This window comes from Artemia franciscana, chromosome 13, assembly GCF_032884065.1.
Source record: "Artemia franciscana chromosome 13, ASM3288406v1, whole genome shotgun sequence".
Lineage (NCBI taxonomy): Eukaryota > Metazoa > Arthropoda > Branchiopoda > Anostraca > Artemiidae > Artemia > Artemia franciscana.
This window is the reverse complement of record NC_088875.1, coordinates 33,341,766-33,360,548: the sequence shown is the minus strand read 5'-3', so window position 1 is coordinate 33,360,548 and position 18,783 is coordinate 33,341,766. Positions and strand designations below refer to the sequence as shown.

The window sequence follows — 18,783 nt, the reverse complement described above, 5'->3', positions numbered from 1 at the left end:
TCACTTTCAAAAAGTGTATGAGTGCAAGTATTGTCTGTCATATGAAGCTTTATCCATCTCTCTACGACTTTCCAATTGCTTAATAAAGTTTTCTAACTGTCTTGATTCCGGATACGGCATTCAAAAGCAGTACTCTTTGATGCCATGTGGCACTCATAAGAAGTACTATCACTTTCAAAAAGTGTATGAGTGCAAGTATTGTCTGTCATATGAAGCTTTATCCATCTCTCTACGACTTTCCAATTGCTTAATAAAGTTTTCTAACTGTCTCCATTCCGGATACGGCATTCAAAAGCAGTACTCTTTGATGCCATGTGGCACTCAAAAGAAGTACTATCACTTTCAAAAAGTGTATGAGTGCAAGTATTGTCTGTCATATGAAGCTTTATCCATCTCTCTACGACTTTCCAATTGCTTAATAAAGTTTTCTAACTGTCTCCATTCCGGATACGGCATTCAAAAGCAGTACTCTTTGATGCCATGTGGCACTCAAAAGAAGTACTATCACTTTCAAAAAGTGTATGAGTGCAAGTATTGTCTGTCATATGAAGCTTTATCCATCTCTCTACGACTTTCCAATTGCTTAATAAAGTTGGGTGAAGAAAAAGAGAAAAGTGTTTCATTGGAAGGGCCTCTTTTGAAAATTTTGACTACTTTGAGTGGAGGGTTACTCTCCTATAGTATGCAATTATCGCTGCAATTATGACTGGTGGATATTTGCTTTGGAAAATGCAAAATAGCCAAATCGTAACCGGTGTTATTAGCAATGAAACACAACATTTTAAAAATTCAAATTTGCAAAATTGTTTTATGACTGAGTAGCTGCCTATGTTAGGTGTATCCGCAATTTCATTCTTTTGTTTTGCAGACTGGAGAATAAGAAGTAAACACTAAAATGGTGGTGGGAGGAGGCGTGGCTGGTGGCCACGATATCAACAACATCATGGGTGGACTAGAAAGCACAGGAGGGGTTATGCTGCATAACCACAAGCGGAAACTACGGCAGAGGTAAGTGTACCTTATTTTATGAAGGTTGAGTGTTTTTAAGATTGAATGAGTGGGATTTGGCTTTACGAAGAAAGTGCAAAGTTTAAGTATTACAGTGTACATAGATAACTTCGAAGACCACACTGCCTTTCCATGGCGGACTTAAAGGACATACTTCCCTTTAGTCCTTTATTAGCAAATCGTTTTTGTAGAAAATATTGAAACAATAGCGCTAGATTCATATTTTATACATATTTTGGGATAGATATATGGATGACATAATTTCAGTATGGAATTATGGGGAAGAGGAATTAAAAGGTTTTTTAGAACATCTTAATTTTTGGGGAGGTGATTTAAAATACACAATACAATTAGAAGAGGATAAGAAACTTCCTTTTCTGGATGTTCTTCTTTTAAAAAATGAAAATAGTCTGGATTTTAAGATTTACAGAAAACCTACTAACAATAACAGATTTTTGTCGTTTTTCTCCGGTCATGCTCGCCAAGTAAAAACTGGTTTAGTCATATCCTTAACTGACTCCATTTTCAGAATTTGCTCTCCAAAATTCATTGAGGAGGAATTCTTGTTGTTAAAAGAGATTTTCATAAGTAACCATTTTACGGGTTGGTTAATTGACCAGACTTTTTCGTAAAGAAGAAAAAAAATTTCTAGAATTTTCTGACGATATTCTGGAAACAACAGAAAAGAAAGATGTTTTTTGTTCTCTACCATATGTTCCAGGGTTGAGTGAAAAATTTAAAAAGAATTTTACAAAATAATGGCTTAAAGGTAGCTCTAAGAGGTAGTAATACTTTGTCTAGTTTTTTAAATTCTGGAAAGGATCGAATTTCCGTAGAGCAACAAAGTGGGGTTTATAAAATCCCATGTGCTTGTGGAAGCTCTTATGTGGGACATACTAACCAGAATTTAAAGATGTGGTTGCTACAACATCATAATTCTATTTCATCGTCTTTAAAGCAAAATACCAAACCTGAAGATTTCACGTCGGTCCTTTCGGAATATATTTTTAATTATCCAGATCATTTTATTTTGTTTGAAAATGTTTCTTTGATTTCCAGGGACTAAGATTTAAAGCAAATTTTCAGGGAAACAATCGAAATTAAAAAAAGGATTTATTCAAGAATAATTCCATAAACAGAGATACAGGTGAATTTGGATTGAATTCAATTTATGATAATTTACTGAGGTCAAATAAAGTAAATATCACCTCACCTAAGAGCTAGGACCTCTGTCCACGTAATATGTCAGATAAATCTAATGAACCGGATCCGAAAAGGTCAGAGAGATTTGCTTCCGCTGTTGCTTTGAAAAAAATAAGAGCAATAAACTATATTTAATTAGTTTGTTAGGTATAATTTTTTTTTTGTTTTTACTGATGTCTTTTATTTTTACTGCTGATGATGAACACTGTATATGTGTTCGAAATATCCAGTTAAAAATTTTTATATCTGTTCATTGTCAATTAAAAGGTTTCATCCCTGTTTTGAACTGTTTTACTTTCGTTACAGTGTACATTTTTAGAAGAAGTAAATTCTCCCAGTTTAATTTTCTTATCTTACTGCGCATGAATTGAAATCTCACCTTCTTTCTTTTAGGTTTCGATTTAATTTTACTGCACGAAAACAATTTGTAATTTGGCTCATAATTGGCTATTTGTTAAAATGAAAAAAAATTAATATTTTCAGAATTGACAGTTTTGTATAGGTTATATTATTATTATTGATTCCAGGGGGAAAGTTCGTGATGCCGTACACAAAAAGTCGTACTCAATCAGATACACTAAATGGTTACGTACGAAAAAACCGTTTATTTATTTATTTGTGTTTAAATCAAACTTAATCTATATGCAAACACAAAATTAAAACTTAGAAAAGTGAGTTAGCATGAATTAGTCTTAATAATAATTTTCTAACCCGTTAAAAATGAAAACGTTTATCGTTCGTGTACCAAGGTAGATTGGAGTAACACAAACCAAAAAGAAAACGAGAAACCTAACTCGTATTAAACGTTGAACATAAGAATCAAATTATTTTGCTACGAAAGAAAATGCATCAGACAAAACAGGAAATTTATAGGCTAGTCTACGTGAAAAAAGGTGAAACTTAGAACAAATTGCAACACAAATGATTTTTGCACAAAATGTTAATAAAAATCGGGAGAATAACATATTAAAACTACCCAAATATGTAAAACCGGTAAATAACCCAAATTGTACTTACAGGCCTAAATTTTAGTCCAGCCAAAAATGCTCCGCCAAATTTTAGCCATACCTTCTTAGGTAGCATAATTGAGAGAAAAATCTAAAAACCTATTACCTTTTAGCGTTTGAAGTTACGCTAGGGAAGCAGCCACATTATGTTTACATATTAGAAATCATTACCCATTAGAAAACATATTTTCTACTAGTGTTTAAAGTTATGAGGAGTCCTGATTAAGACATCTTTTGGAGACTTCATCTATAAAGGATGCTCCAGGTTTGATCTATTGTCCCCCAAACCTTCTAACTGTTACAATATTGATGGAGGGCAGGTGGTGCATAGGATGCCATAGCAAGTAGAGCTATGATATTGGGGTTATCTGTGCCAACGATTTGGCTTACTTTAGGCAGCATTTCAAAAATGCAAATAAATTTTTGGGCTTACACTTGCAAAACGCAGCAAGGTTTTCTGCTTCAGAATTCAACCAAGACACAGTTTTAAAAAATGAACTCGTTAAAGCCAGACTCAGCTGTTAAAAGGATAAAAGGATTAAAATGCTCCTCTCTCCATGAAATAGGCTTTTCTTGAGTAACCCTTCAACGTCAAAGTCCTTTTTCAATCCTGGAAGACTTACACTCACATCCTCAGCTGGTGTGTTTCTGACTTAACCCCGATTTGAATCAACCTTCTTCAACTCAACTCATTTAAGTCAACCCTTGTTCAACACAACCCTCGCTCACTTCAAGCGTCGTTGTCACCACGTCGACTGACTTGCCATTCAACTCCATCTCTACTCAATTTCATCCCAGTTAACTCAACCCCCGTTCAAGTTACCCTAACATGTAACTCAACCCTTAGGCAAATCAACTCTTATTTTGTTCAATCTCATGCAAATCAACCCCCTTTTAACTCAACCCGCATGCAACCCAACCACCATTTAATTCAGCCCCATCCAGCCTAATCTGTTGCAAGGGTCGAATAGAACGAGAGTTGAGTGGCACAGAGTTTGGTAAAATGGATCGGGTTAAACGGGTTTAAATTACATGAGGGCTCGGTTAAATGAGGGTTGAATTTCACGGTGGTTGAGTGGAATGATGGCTGAGATAAGTCGGATTGAATTAAACGGAGGCTAGGCTGTATGGGGGTTGTGTTGAACGAGGATTGAGTTGGATGGGTTGAGTGTAAAGGGGGTTGATTTATATGGGAACCTTCTCACCCCCTCGATACCACTTCTATCGAGCCTTCCTTCAGATAACTGAGTGGAATGGAAGTTCTTCCGGTCTGGACCCTGCAACTTTGGGCTGGTGTCTTCAAGATTGTAAAAGCCTGTGCCAGTCATGATAATTGCAAAATCCACACCATAGCGGCTAATTGGTGTTATCAGGCATATGTACAAGTCAGGCGGTGAAACATTGAGGTGCCAGTGCCGAATCTGGACTGTAATTCTCTCTTGCCGGTTCAGAATGCTTGAACGAAAACCGCATGAACATTGTCGAGGACCAACACAGCCAAGACGGGTGTCAAGCTGAAACGGATTATTCGCTGAGAATCAATCAATGTTGTGATTCCAAATAAGAATGTTATACCATTCAGTTTTAGTAAAATTTGTTTTAAATAAAAAAAAAGTAGTTTTTTTTAACTGAAAATAAGGAGCGACATTAAAACTTAAAACGAACAGAAATTACTCCGTGTATGAAAGGGCCTGTTTCCTCGTCAACGCTCCGCTCTTTACGCTGAAGTTCGACTCTTTCTCTCAAATTCACTTTTTAAAACACTGAAAATTTTTGGCGTAAAGAGCGGGGCGTTGAGAAGGGAACAGCCCCTTTCATACACGGAGTAATTTCTATTCGTTTTAAGCTTTAATGTCGCTCCTTACTTTCAGTTAAAAAACTAATTTTTTTTTATTTAATTTCTGAACGTTTTTGAATTAATGCATGTTTGATTTTGGCTCTCCGCACATAAATTATTAAAATGAAATTTGCATATTAATTCTTTTTTGGCTAAATGGCTTTCTCTTAGTTTTGATCAGACGATTTTGAGAAGTAAGGGGTGGGGTAGGAGGCCTAATTGCCCTCCAATTTTTTGGTTACTTTAAAAGGCAACAAGAACTTTTAATCTTTAACGAACGTTTTTATTAGTAAAAAATATACGTAACTTAAGAATTAACTTACGTAACAAACTTTTATATTCTTATATTTTTATGATGTATATGAGGGGGTTTGTCCCCTCGTTAATGCCTCGCTCATTACACTAAATCTTAAGTTTTGTCTCAATTCTTTAAGAATGACCCCTGAATCAGAAAGGCCGTAGAATAAATAGTTGAAATTACTAAAAATACTATAGCATAAAGAGCGAGATATTTAGGACGAGAAGAACCCCTCATATGCGTAATAATCTCTGTTTCGTTTTAAGTTTTAATGCTACTCCTTACTTTCAATTGAAAAAACACTTTTCATATTTATTTTTTCATTGTTTTTTTTTATAGTAATCCTGCGCCCTTTTCATTGAATTTCTTTTTCCCCATGACATACTCCTCCAAGGAAAGATCCTCCCACCCTCCCAAACCAAAAGAATCCCCCTGAAAACGTCTGTACACTTCCCAATAACCATTATTGTATGTAAACACTGGTTAAAGTTTCTAATTTGCAGACCCTCCCCCAGGGACTCTGGGAGAGTAAGTCATCCCCAAAGACATAGTCATTATGGTTTTCGACTATGCAGAACAAAATGGCTATCTCAAAATTTTGATTCGTTGACTTTGGGAAAAAACGAGCGTGGGAGGGGGCCTAGGTGCCCTCCAACTTTTTTGGTTACTTAAAAAGGGCATTAGAACTTTTCATTTCTGTTAGAATGAGTCCTCTTGCGAGATTCTAAGACCACTTGGTCGATACGATGACCCCTTAAAAAAAAACCCAAAAAAACACGTACCCGTGATCTGTCTTCTGGCAAAAATACGAAATTCCACATTTTTGTAGATAGGAGCAGGAAATTTTCGCTATAGGGTTCTCTGATACGCTGAATGCTATGGTGTGATTTTGGTTAAGATTCTATTACTTTTGGGGGGCGTTTCCCCCCATTTTTCAAAACAAGGCAAATTTTCTCCGGCTCGTAACTTTTGATGACAAAGACTGAATTTGATGAAACATATATTTAAAATCAGTATGAAAATCCAATTTTCTGATGTATCTTTTGGCGTCAAAATTCCGTTTTTTATAGTTTCGTTTACTATTGAGCCGGGTCGCTTCTTACTACAGTTCGTTACCACGAACTGTTTGATTTTTGTAAGCTCTTACCATTCATATTCAAAGTACATCTTTGCTTTTGAATATTGGATCCGACTTCGCGTGAAAGGATTTAACGGGATTTAGTTTCAAGAAAAAATTTGAACGAGGCAGTTGGGAGGAGGAGTGCTCACCTCTGATAGCCTCGATCAAATATTTGTGTAATAGAGTTATTTTTATCAAATACAGACTGTAAGTATTACATCTACGAAGTAATCCCCGAGGGGAGAGAGGGAGCTATTTGATCAAACCGTCCATTGGTTACTTCTAGCCATGGTTCAAAGATGCGTAAAACCTTGTGATTCGAATCAAAATAATCTTTTTTCTAGCATCATAAGCACTTTGTTTTTACAGTTAGAAACTTGTTTTGTAAATGTTTGCTGGGCAGTTATCTTTTTGAAAATCTTTTTGCTTTGTAGTGCTGTTGGAGCTCTTACTTTCACTATCACTATCTTATTTCTCGGGAACTTCGAAAAACAAGGGAAGGTAAAATCAATTTCTGAAGATCTTTCAGGACGATTTTAATTGTTTCCCCCCACAAAAATTAAAAAAATTGAATTGTAAATTTTTTCCACTTCAACATCCGAGTTTAAATTTGGATTATTAATGGAAAATATGATCTTATTTTCTGAATTGTCGTTGACAACCGACTTTCAGTATTTTGTAACGGTATTTTGCCGAAAATTTTAAATATTAAAAAGTACGACTAGAAAAATCAAATTCATTTAAGTAGGATAAGATAAGAGCCATTACTGCACTTCTTTATATATATATTTTTTTTTTATCATCCCTCTAAAAAAAAAGGGAATCGTTGAGCAGCAAAATCAGGACGAAAAACAAAGGCATTGATATTTATACATTCCAAATCATGAATTAAAAGAAGATACCACTATACATTCCAAACAGAAACAAAAGGTTATTTGTCCATTTTCATTTTCTTTTGCAAATATAGGGGAGACCTTCCCATCAATTTTGAGACACTTACTTTTTGTATCTTCATTATTCAGTTAAGAAACAGCCCCCTCCCTATATTTTTAAAAAAGCTTTTCTTTTTTGTTAGATCAACATTTTTTGGTAAAGGCATCCCCCCCCCCTAGCAGTAGATAATCAATGATTGACAATCTTCTTCAATAGTGAGACTCTTGAATTCCCATATCCAAATCTGACTTTAGAGTTAAAAGGTCGAGTCAAATTTCGCGATTGGATTGTTAAGCAAAATCTTATTTCGGTGAAAGAAGTAATTTGCCACTGAGCTGAAATGGTGGACACGTTGGTTTTTTATGCCACATCGATATCAGGATTTAGATTATACGAAAATTGTGTGATGGAACAGCTATAGTTTCGAAATTTTGATTGTTGAAATCAGATGTTTTGAGATAGACTTGTTAGGGATTTACGAAATTCGTCTTCTAGGATTTAAGAAAAATTTAATTTGTTCATAAAAAGTTTATTTATTCAGGTAGGAAAGATAGGGTAAATAGATCGTGGGTAAAACTGACGATGAATAAGGAAGCTTGTAAGGCTTCCCTAGGTTGGGAAGCTATTAATAATAAGATCGTAGTTACTCACTTCATGACCAAAGCAAAATACAAGGTATCAATCATAATGGTATGTTAAGCAATATCTGTAGAACCGAATAACCGAGACGGTAGTGACTCGTGTGAATTTATGTGAAGTTAGTGGAACAAATAGAAAAGACGCTAGGTAGAAATATGATGTTTTTATTACGGGACTGTATTGTCCAGTTTGGTAATAATGAGAATAGATGGTACCCTAGCTAACGTGAATTTGTTATACGTATGGAAAATTGCAATGATAGAGACTGCTTTAATTTGAAGGGGTAACAACGGTATTGGGTTATGGCAGGATTGATACAGGATGCTAGACGCTGACCGAAATTTTGAAAAAGATATTTGTTCAAAATAGTCAAAAGGTCTACTAGTTATGTATCCGGGAATACCAAGCCCTCCACAACCTTCTGGGTAAGGGTTGTAAGTTAAGGGTTTCAATTTGCTCATTATTAATCTACAAGATTTGTCATTGTGAAAAAGGGAATGTTTGACTGTGGGTATGTACAAAAACGCTAAGGGTGTTAAGGTGAAACCTCAGGAGATGCTAAAGGGATACTGAGCTATATCAAACCACACTAGGTGTATCCAGGCTAAGAATCTGCATTATCTTAAGAACGGCTAGGGGTATTAACTTGTAACTTCCAGGGCCACCACTACTACTGTGGTTGCGAATGCGACTGGTTGCGATTGCCCCTGTGACTACTTCCAACTGCGACAACCTTTCACTGCGACTTTGACTGTAACTGCTACTGCATCTAATTTTGACTACTTTCGAGGAATGTTCAGGGGGATATTGAACAAAACCAAAACACGCTGTATGCATGCTGATTGTCAAAAGGGCGCATCAGCAATATCTCAGAAACTAATGAGTGCACAAAGTTGAAACTTTCTGGGCATGTTCAAAAGGGCGTGCCTGGGCCTATCTATATTCATCTCAGGAACGGCCATGGGTGCTAAGGTGAAACTTTCATGGAATTCTAAGGTGGATCTTTTTTCTAAATAAAAAGACACAATATGCATCCAGGTAGTAAAAACAGCACGTCTGAAATATCTCAGGAATAGTAAAGGGTATATAGTCGAAACTTTCAAAGAATGTTGAGGGAAATATTGAACCTAAACAATATACAACCATGTACATCCCGCTTGTCAAAAGAGCATAGGTGCAATATATCAGGATCGGCTAATAGTATTTAGTTTAAACTTTCAGAGATTATTGGAAGTAAACCAAAGATACTATGTGCATCCTACTTATTAACATGATGTGTGCAGCACGTGAAATATCTCAGGAACTGTTAAGGGCATTTTGTTGAAACTTTCAGAGAATGTTAAGGTAGATGTTATACTTGATTAAAAGACAATATGTGCATCACGGTTGATAAAAGAGTGTATCTGCAATATCTCAGGGACGGCTAATGACAGTTAATTGAAACTTTCAGGGAAAATTGAGGGGGTAGGGGGTGTTGAAATAAATCAAAAGATGCTAATTGAAGCTAATAAATTAGAATCGAAAATATTTTATAATTTTGAAAAGTAAAAAAATGAAAGTGAAACAAGTATTCAATTGCTGTGTTTCCAGGGATTAATACCATTGTGTATTAAATATTCAGTTTATTAACAAAAGTTCTTTTTAGTCATCTTGATTATTATAGGGATTTATAATGACTATAAAAACACTGAGTAAAATGCAGAGGGTTTTCAATGTAATGCAAATGACATAAAAGGCTTTAGAACTTTTACGGTTAAACGGTGGGAAGTAGCTAAACTCCTGCTCGAAGTAATTTTTGTTGGTTTTAAGTTTGACTTGAATATTCAATTTAACTTTTAATCATTTTGACGTTTATTAATTCATCTGTATCAAAATCTGTGTGATCATTTATTTTAGTTTCTGTTCATTTTGGATTTAATTTGGTCTTTGCTTGTAATTTCCGGTCGTTTGAGTTTGAACTATTTTTATAGTTTTTTTTTTCTGCTGATCTTAAGTTTGTTATGGCTCTTTACTTGTTTGAAATACTTTTTTGGAAAGTCTTTATATTAATGTTAAATTTGTTAGTAAAAGGCTAAAAGGCTTGTAATCTAATTCAATAATTGTAAGTGAGGTTTAATCTCAACTTTTCTGTTAAAAATATCCTTGACTTAAGGCTAATTCACAATGATATTTTACTTACACTAAGATCTCTCTAAAGCTAATTTGAGCCAATTAAGCGAGCGGTGGCTGGATCTTGGCATCAGTAACTCTCATTGTGAATGGACTTTTATGTATATTTCAGATACTATATATGAAATACGCTTCTGAGTTTTTTTTGGGCTGTCGCATTATAAGCTCGAAATGTCGTGCCATATTCTTTTTTACATTAAAATAAATTTATAAAGTGTTTGCTTTATGTAAATGTTTGCTTTTTCTCAATTTTATCCATTGGAACCGTCAAACCTGGGGTAGTGCTTGTTGCGTTGCCCTGGGTGAACATTTTTGAACCTTTTGTCCATTCTGATTAAAATTATTACCATATCTTGATATTTTAGTCCAATTCCAAGTGGATATTTGGGGGCACTCTGGGTTATTGAAATAGTACCAGGTTGTTCTCTGATCGGTTTTGTTCTTCTGAAGAGCACTATTACTCAGATATTTTGATCTTGTAAGCGTTCCATTTCCCCCTTGGAGGGGGGGAATACCTGGGTAATATGTTAATCTTTTCTAAATTAAATATTTCGCTTAACGTCCCAAGTGTACTGAAGTCATAGTTGACGGTATTGCATTGACTATGATTATGCCAACTTTCCATCTGTTGTACAATTTTTTAGATCTTGGCAGAGGAACATCCCAGGACTGCGCAGTTGACGCTTTAAATGTCCCTCATTGTTTTCCTGGAGAAAATTTGGACGAATAATTGAAGAGTTTTAATATTCACGAATTTTTTGTCTTCTTTCGAATTTATCTTTTCAATACACGCGCAGAAAGTCATTTAAGCCGTAATTTCTTCTTCTATATTTTGTTTGGATATGGGTCTTAGTCTAGGTATTAGCGTTTTTTCCCCTGCTCTCATATGGGACCAATTGAAAAGTAGAAATTTGGAGTACGGCTCATTTAATTGCAAATAAAAAGTTTCAGGCCTCATTCTAAGGGCCGAGTCCGATCGGAGGGCAACCAATTTCTATGTCTTTTTTAGTCCTGGGCACCTCACACCCCTTCATGATACTGGATTAAAACTGCCAGGCAGCCATTTGAAGGCAGCCAAAATATTTTTAGAACAGTCAGAGTCCATAAAATTTGCCTCTAAAGATAGCTTTAACTTTGCATTCCTAGGAGAAAAGCTTTAAGTGTTAAAACATTCCGTCGCAATTGCAGGGATAACTGCAATTTAGTAAAGAGCCGATAGTAGCCAGACATTTAGACACGTGTTTTGAAAAAAGAAAACTATTTAGTGAGAAAAATTAATTTATTTTAAAGCTGATCTAGTAATGATTACTATTATTTCGAATATTCTTAATAATAAATGTTAATCGAAGAAAAGAAAAAAATACGGAGATTTATAAAAAGAGCTTGAAAATCCTTAAGAATGTCTTTGGACCGAAGTGAAAAACACTATATTGAATCACCAACCCCATACTCCAAAAACCCCATACATGAGAATTACAGTCACCCGCCTAAAACAGAAAGGAAAGTGGCACATTAGAATGGAAAGCACTGATTTGTCTTTTCTTTTCCTTATACCAGGGGTGACTGTACCGAACCAGTGTTCGTAGAATATTGTGAAAGGACTCCTCTGAAAGAATATCTTAATGTCTACTGTTCAGTTGAATTTTTCAGAGAATGTTAGATTAAATCAATAGAGACTATGTGCATCCAGGTTGTCAAATGGGCGTATTTGTAATATCTTTAAGGAGGGTGCTGAATTAACTCAGAAGTTATTGTGCTATGTTGTCAAAAGGGTGTATCTACAATAGCTGGAGAACAGCTAAAGGAATTAAGTTGAAATGTTTAGGGTATGTAAAGATAATTAAAACGTACATCCAGTCTGTGAAAGTATATCTGCAACGTCTCAGGAACGTCCATATCACGGTTCCCTCCTTATCAACATAATATTATGATCTTAGAATATCCTCGCGGCAAAGTTTCAAGGTATTTAGCATCTAAACAAGCTGGCAATAACCTTAGTCTGTTCTTTAATCTGTTTTGTTTTTTCTTACAGCCTGTGAAAAATTGATACAAAAGTTGATTTCTGTTTTTGTTTTTTTCTTCAGGTTTGACTTGATAAAGAAGCTGGGACAGGGTACTTACGGAAAAGTTCAACTAGGAGTCAACAAAGAAACTGGTCAACAGGTTGGTCAATTTATATTGTACAAAAGAAGTTGGTACTTTTAATCTTCCGGAACTATTTCACCAATTTCTTTTTCAGATGACAAAGTGATAAAGACCACCTTTTTTATTTTTGGTGATTCATTGTCAAAAAGCTACATTTACGCATAGTTATATCCAGTCGAAAGACATTAAAAGAAGAAATAAAAATAAGGGTTAAAGCCAAATACTTTTTAAGTAAGACGACAATTTTTAAGACGACAAGTGGGCCAAGTTCATTCAAACACGCACTTAAAAATATCCTTCATGCTCAAGCAAATTACCAAACAGCTGAAAATCGAGTAAATCTTTCTGCTTGGTCGTTGTTGTATTTCTTCAACGAAGAGATTTACAAAATTTGCAAATTTTCAAGTTTGAAATGATGTTGGAGGTAAGATCAACAGGGCAATGTATATTCAATCACATTTTCCCATCCCACTTGTCCCATCGACATTGCAGATGAGATACTTAGATCTTGAGAAATACACTTTTTTATGTATTTATTAAAAGAAATTTTATTCAAAATATAGAAGTGAATATAATTCATAGTTGAAAAATAATCAAACTATGTCTGATTGTGATTTTGGGAGATATGTCATTTTACTAAACAGAATTCTGTCATGTGCTTACACCATTGTGGTTAGTTATAAGCATTCACTGTTAAAAACAGATGAATTTTCTATTACTTTTATTTCAGCTCTTTGCGATTAAGTCTAATTTTTTTTTTTTTGAAATATTTCTAACTCAGATTCGACCGCGCTTGTGTTTGATCAGTCTTTCCAAGTAAAATTGTGACCAAAAGTCAAATCTTAAAGTAAAGAGCTAGAGTTGAGGAAAGGGCAGCTCCTCTCATATGCGGAATAATGTCTGTTTGTTTTAAGTTTTAATGTTGCTCTATACTTTTAGTTGAAAATATTCTTTTTTAAATTTAATTTCTGGCCGTTTTTCAAATCATGCCGGGAAATTACCCCCCCCCCCTCCCGTGTAAAATTTTTCCTGAAAAATTCCCCCGGAATATGTCCTCTCCACGTAAAATTCTCGCCGTGGAAATCCTCCCCCCGCATACAATTTTTGTATATTTCCCAATAACAAATACTTTATGTGAACAATAGTTACTCAAATTGTATAACTTATAGCCTTTTCTCCATTGACTACGGGGGTCATGCCATCCCCAAAGGCATAGCTATAAGACTGTTCGACTATGCTGAATCAAATTGCTATGTTAAAATTTTGATCGCATGTTTTTGGCGAAAAAAGGGGCGTGGTTTATGATCTCTCTTCTGGCAAAAATATAAAATTTCACATTCTTCGTAGATAAGAGCTAGAAACCTATACAACAGGGTTCTGTGATATGCTCTGATGATGGGATTTTAATTAAGATTCCTTGATTTTTTGTGGGGTAGTTTTCCTCTTTTAAAATCAGGCATATTTTCTCAGGCTTGTAGCTTTTGATGAAAAACATTAAACGTAACGAATTTAGGTAACATTAAACGGAAAAATTTTATCTTATTAGAAAACCCAAGAAAATATATTTTACTCTGTTTATCTCCCCTTCCTTGGCGTTAGCGGCCACTGGGGTGTCGTAGAGAGATGTTCAAGGGCTCGTTTGAAAGTAAAGGTTGATGAACATTTGTTGGGGTGCCAGACTATTCATATTAAGGCAAATCTCATCTAATTGTTCAAATCAAATAACCCTCAATGAGTACTTACCAGAAAGTTCGTGGTAACGAGGAGTAAGGAGTGACACGGCTCAGCAGTAACTGAAACTAAAAAAAATGGAATTTTGATACCAATAGACATATAAATAAAAATTGGCTTTTTATGCTGATTCAAATTATATAAGTTTCATTAAGTTCATTCTTACCCATCCAAGGCTACGAGTCTGAGAAAATTGTGTAGTTCGTGAAAAAAAAGGAAACACCCCTTAAAAGTCAAATAATGTTAATGAAAATCACGCCATCAAATTCAGCGTATCAGAGAATCCTACTGTAGAGGTTTAAAGCTCCTATCTGCAAAAATGTGGAATTTTTGTTGTTTTTATTTTTGCCATAAGAAAGATTACTGATGCATGTATATATTTTTTCTTCCTAGGGGTGATCGTATTGACCCAGTGGTCCTAGGATATCTGGAAAGGGCCCGTTCGAACAGGAATTAAAAGTTTTAGTGCCCTTTTTAAGTGGCCAAAAAGACCCCCGGCTCCTTTTTCCTCCAAAACGTCCGATCAAAATTTGAGATCACCGTTTTGTTCAGTTAGTTGAAAGGCTGAGTAACTACCCCTTTGGAGATAACACGACCCTCCACAATCCCTGGGAAAAGGTATTTAATATATAAAATTTGCCCATTGTTTAAGTATAGTATTCGTTTTCGGGAAGTATGAACACATTTTTCGGGTAGGGGGAGAAGGTGAATTTTCTGGTGGGGGTTTTTTCCACGGGAAGAATTTTAAATGGAGATGGAAAATTCCAGGGGGTGAATTTTTTCAAGGGAAATTTCACACTGGGAAATTTTCCAGGATTCCTAAACGATATTCTTCATATGATGTTAAGGGTAATTACTCAGGGTAAATTTTCATCAGGATTGAATTTTCAAGAGGATTTATCCGTGGGAAGGAGGTATTTTTCCGTGGAAGTGGGGCCAGATTTCCGGACATTATTTAAAAACAATAAGATATTAAATAAAAATGTATTTTCAACTGAAAGCAAGGAGCAACATTATAACTTAAAACGAACATAAATTATTATGTATATGAGGGGGTTACCCCCTTCTTAACACCTCGCTCCTTGTGCTAAAATTTGAATTTTGTCCCAATTCTTTAAGAACGACTCCTGAAACACAAGGTTCGTTTAATTAGAACAATAAGAAGCTTTTTTAAGAATACTAAAAAAAATTTAGCGTAAAGAATGAGGTGTTGAGGAGGGTTCAACCCCCCTCATATACATAATAAGTTCTGTTGGTTTTAAGTTTTAATATTGCTCTTTGCTTTCAGTTGAAAAAACTTTTTGTTTCCTTTTAAATTCTAAAATGATTGTTTTACAAAAGTTGATATTTAGTGTAAAAAAGGGAGGGGTCGCAGTGCCTCTCGTATATAGGATAATCCTGAATATGAAATTCATGGTTGCATATGAAATCATATATAATCCTCCGTCGGCCGTGATGTAAAAAAAAGCACAAAAAAACAACAAACAAACAAACATAAAACTAGATCTATGTTGCATGGGCAACGTGAGGGGTTTTGTTTCCTCGCTTCGATTAAACGCTGAAGTTGTTAATCTGTAAAGATCTTAAAATAAATACTAGGTACACCAACTCGCAAAAGTTGCAAACCGCTCATTGCAACTAGCAAAAATTGCAAACCCCTCATCGCTGAAGAAGATTGTAGCCCAACAGCCGATTGTTACTTACTAGTCCCCTACATGTCTTACCACTGGAACAAAATTGGTCTTACCATCAAATACACCGGAAACAAATAATAGGTACACCAACTAGAAAAATTTGCGAACCCCTCATTGCCAAAGATGATTATGAGCTGACAGTCGACTGTTGCTTAAACTCCCCTATATGTCTCACAGTTGGTGTCGGCCTATTTTTAGTTTCAGTATGTACCTTACGACTAAAGTCGTCAACCCCTTTAGACTTTCAAACTGGTATCTATATATATAAAAATAAGTTTTCTGTCTGTGTGTCTGTCTGTCAGGTGACGTCATGTTTCTGTGTCGACTGACGTCATGAAGTTAGTTGTCGTCATTTTTGCTATGACGGTGACGTCATTAAAGATATTTAAGACATATATGTTCACGTAGAAATCTATTAATGTTTAAGTTTAAAATGACTGATGAACTTACAATGGCAAAAGCCGATGAAGATGTTCAAAGAGTCTATGCCAAAAACCTTGCTGCTGATAGAGAAAGTCAGAAAAGAAAGCGTGCCGAGGAATCAAAAGAACAGCAAGGAAACAGGCTTGAGGCTAAAGAACGCAAAACCGCGCAGTTAGATGAAGATCCACCTGGACAGCGAGAGTCAAAACATATCAAAACTGAAAATGATAGCGATGATGATTGGGTTTGGGATTTTGACTTGGATAAGGTCATCAATGCCTACCAGATTTTAGTTAAAAAAACAAAGGTTCGGCGATATGTATTTCATAGTGAAGCTGAAAAATAAAGAAGAAAAAGAAAACTGAAAAAAGAAAAAATGTAAAAAACTAAAAAATACTAAAAAGAAAAAACACTCAAAGAGAAATTACAGACCGGGACACAAATGACGACCGGGACAGAGGGAATATAAATAACGACCGGGACACACTCAAAGAGAAATTACAGACTAGGATACCGGGACACAAATGACGACCGGGACACAGGGAATATAAATGACGACCAGGACACAGGTATTTAAGAATATCGTTCAAAGACAAATTTTTAATTGTAAGAAGACCGTTGAAAGAGAATTTTCTAATTGTAAAATGACTGAAGAACCTACAATGGCAACACCCGAGGAAGCTGCTCAAAACGAATGTATTCAAGCCGAAGTAGCTGAGTTGGTAAAGCGTTATGTTTCAGGTTCTAGGTCCGAGAGGCTCCAGGTTTGAACCTTGGCTTTAGCATTAATACAAAAAAAGAAAAAAACTAAAAAAGGTAAAAACTACAAAAAAACTAAAAAGAAAATATATATATATATTTATATATATATCTATATATATATATATATATATATATATATATATATATATATATATATATATATATATATATATATATAAGTTGTCTGTCTGTGGATCTGTCAGGTGACGTCATGTTTCTGTGTCGACTGACGTCATGTTTTCGACTGACGAAATTACGGACCGGGACATCGGGACACAAATGACGACCGGGACACCGGCACATAGAAAATGTAAATGACGACCGGGACACAAGGAATGTTCGATTAGCAATCACCATCAACAAAGCACCGGGACACAAATGACGACCGGGACACAGGGAGTATAAATGACGACCAGGACATAAGTAAAAAAAAAAATTAAAAACTAAAAAAAAGGTAAAAACTACAAAAAAACTAAAAAGAAAAAAAACTAAAAACTAATAAAAAACTAAAAAATCTAAAAAGCTAAAAAAAAACTAAAAAAGAAAATAAAATGAAAAAGGAAAAATAATAAAAAATAAAGGAGAAAAACAAAACTAAAAAAAAGAAAAAAAAACTAAAAAAGGTAAAAAACTAAAACCTAAAAAAAGACCAATTCAAAAACGAATGTATATACAGACCGGGACACAAATGACGACCGGGATACCGGGACATGACAACCGGGACACCAGGACATGACGACCGGGACACAGGGACACAACTACAACAGGGACGCCGGGGGGCTCAGGGGGATATATAAATGACGATGGTGACACAGGGAATCGTCGATTAGCAATCACCATCAACAAAGCTCAAGGGCAATCATTAGAATCATGAGGTATAGATCTGAATACGGATTGTTTTCCCATGGACCATTATATGTTGCATGTTCAAGATTCGTTAAACCTGACATTCTATTTATATGCACAGACAATGGGACAGCAAAGAATGTTGTATATTCGCAAGTTTTACGTAGTTAAAAACATATATATATATATATATATATATATATATATATATATATATATATATATATATATATATATATATATATATACTAGCTGTTGGGGTGGCGCTTCGCGCCACCCCAACACCTAGTTGGTGGGGGCGCTTCGCGCCCCCCCCAAGCCCCCCCGCGCGCGTAAGTCGTTACGCGCCATAATAGTTACGCGCCATTGTAGTTGTGTCCCTATGTCCCACCTGTGAATATAGATATATATATATATATATATATATATATATATATATATATATATATATATATATATATATATATATATATATATATATATATATATATATATATATATATATATATACTAGCTGTTGGGGTGGCGCTTCGCGCCACCCCAACACCTAGTTGGTGGGGGCGCTTCGCGCCCCCCCAAGCCCCCCCGCGCGCGTAAGTCGTTACGCGCCATAATAGTTACGCGCCATTGTAGTTGTGTCCCTATGTCCCACCTGTGAATATATATATATATATATATATATATATATATATATATATATATATATATATATATATATATATATATATATATATGGTTTTAACTACGTAAAACTTGCGAATATACAACATTCTTTGCTGTCCCATTGTCTTTGCATATAAATAGATTGTCAGGTTTACCGACTCTTGAACATGCAACATATAATGGTCCATGGGAAAACAATCTGTATTCAGATCTATACCTCATGATTCTAATGATTGCCCTTGAGCTTTGTTGATGGTGATTGCTAATCGACCATTCCCTTTCCCGGTGTCCCGGTCGTCATTTAT

The 18,783-nt window shown here is 35.2% G+C and overlaps 1 protein-coding gene across 6 annotated transcripts in view; it reads left to right on the top strand.

Annotated features, from left to right (window-relative positions):
• Nucleotides 1–18,783, top strand: part of LOC136034829 (uncharacterized) — a 142,062-nt gene that overhangs the window by 31,011 nt on the left and 92,268 nt on the right. For all 6 annotated transcript variants that reach the window (XM_065716275.1, XM_065716273.1, XM_065716276.1 and 3 more), the window contains 2 exons: nucleotides 869–1,008; nucleotides 12,299–12,377. In XM_065716275.1, coding sequence (XP_065572347.1) covers nucleotides 896–1,008; nucleotides 12,299–12,377 — 192 coding nt within the window. In that variant the 5' untranslated portion in view covers nucleotides 869–895. The remainder of the gene's footprint in view (nucleotides 1–868; nucleotides 1,009–12,298; nucleotides 12,378–18,783) is intronic.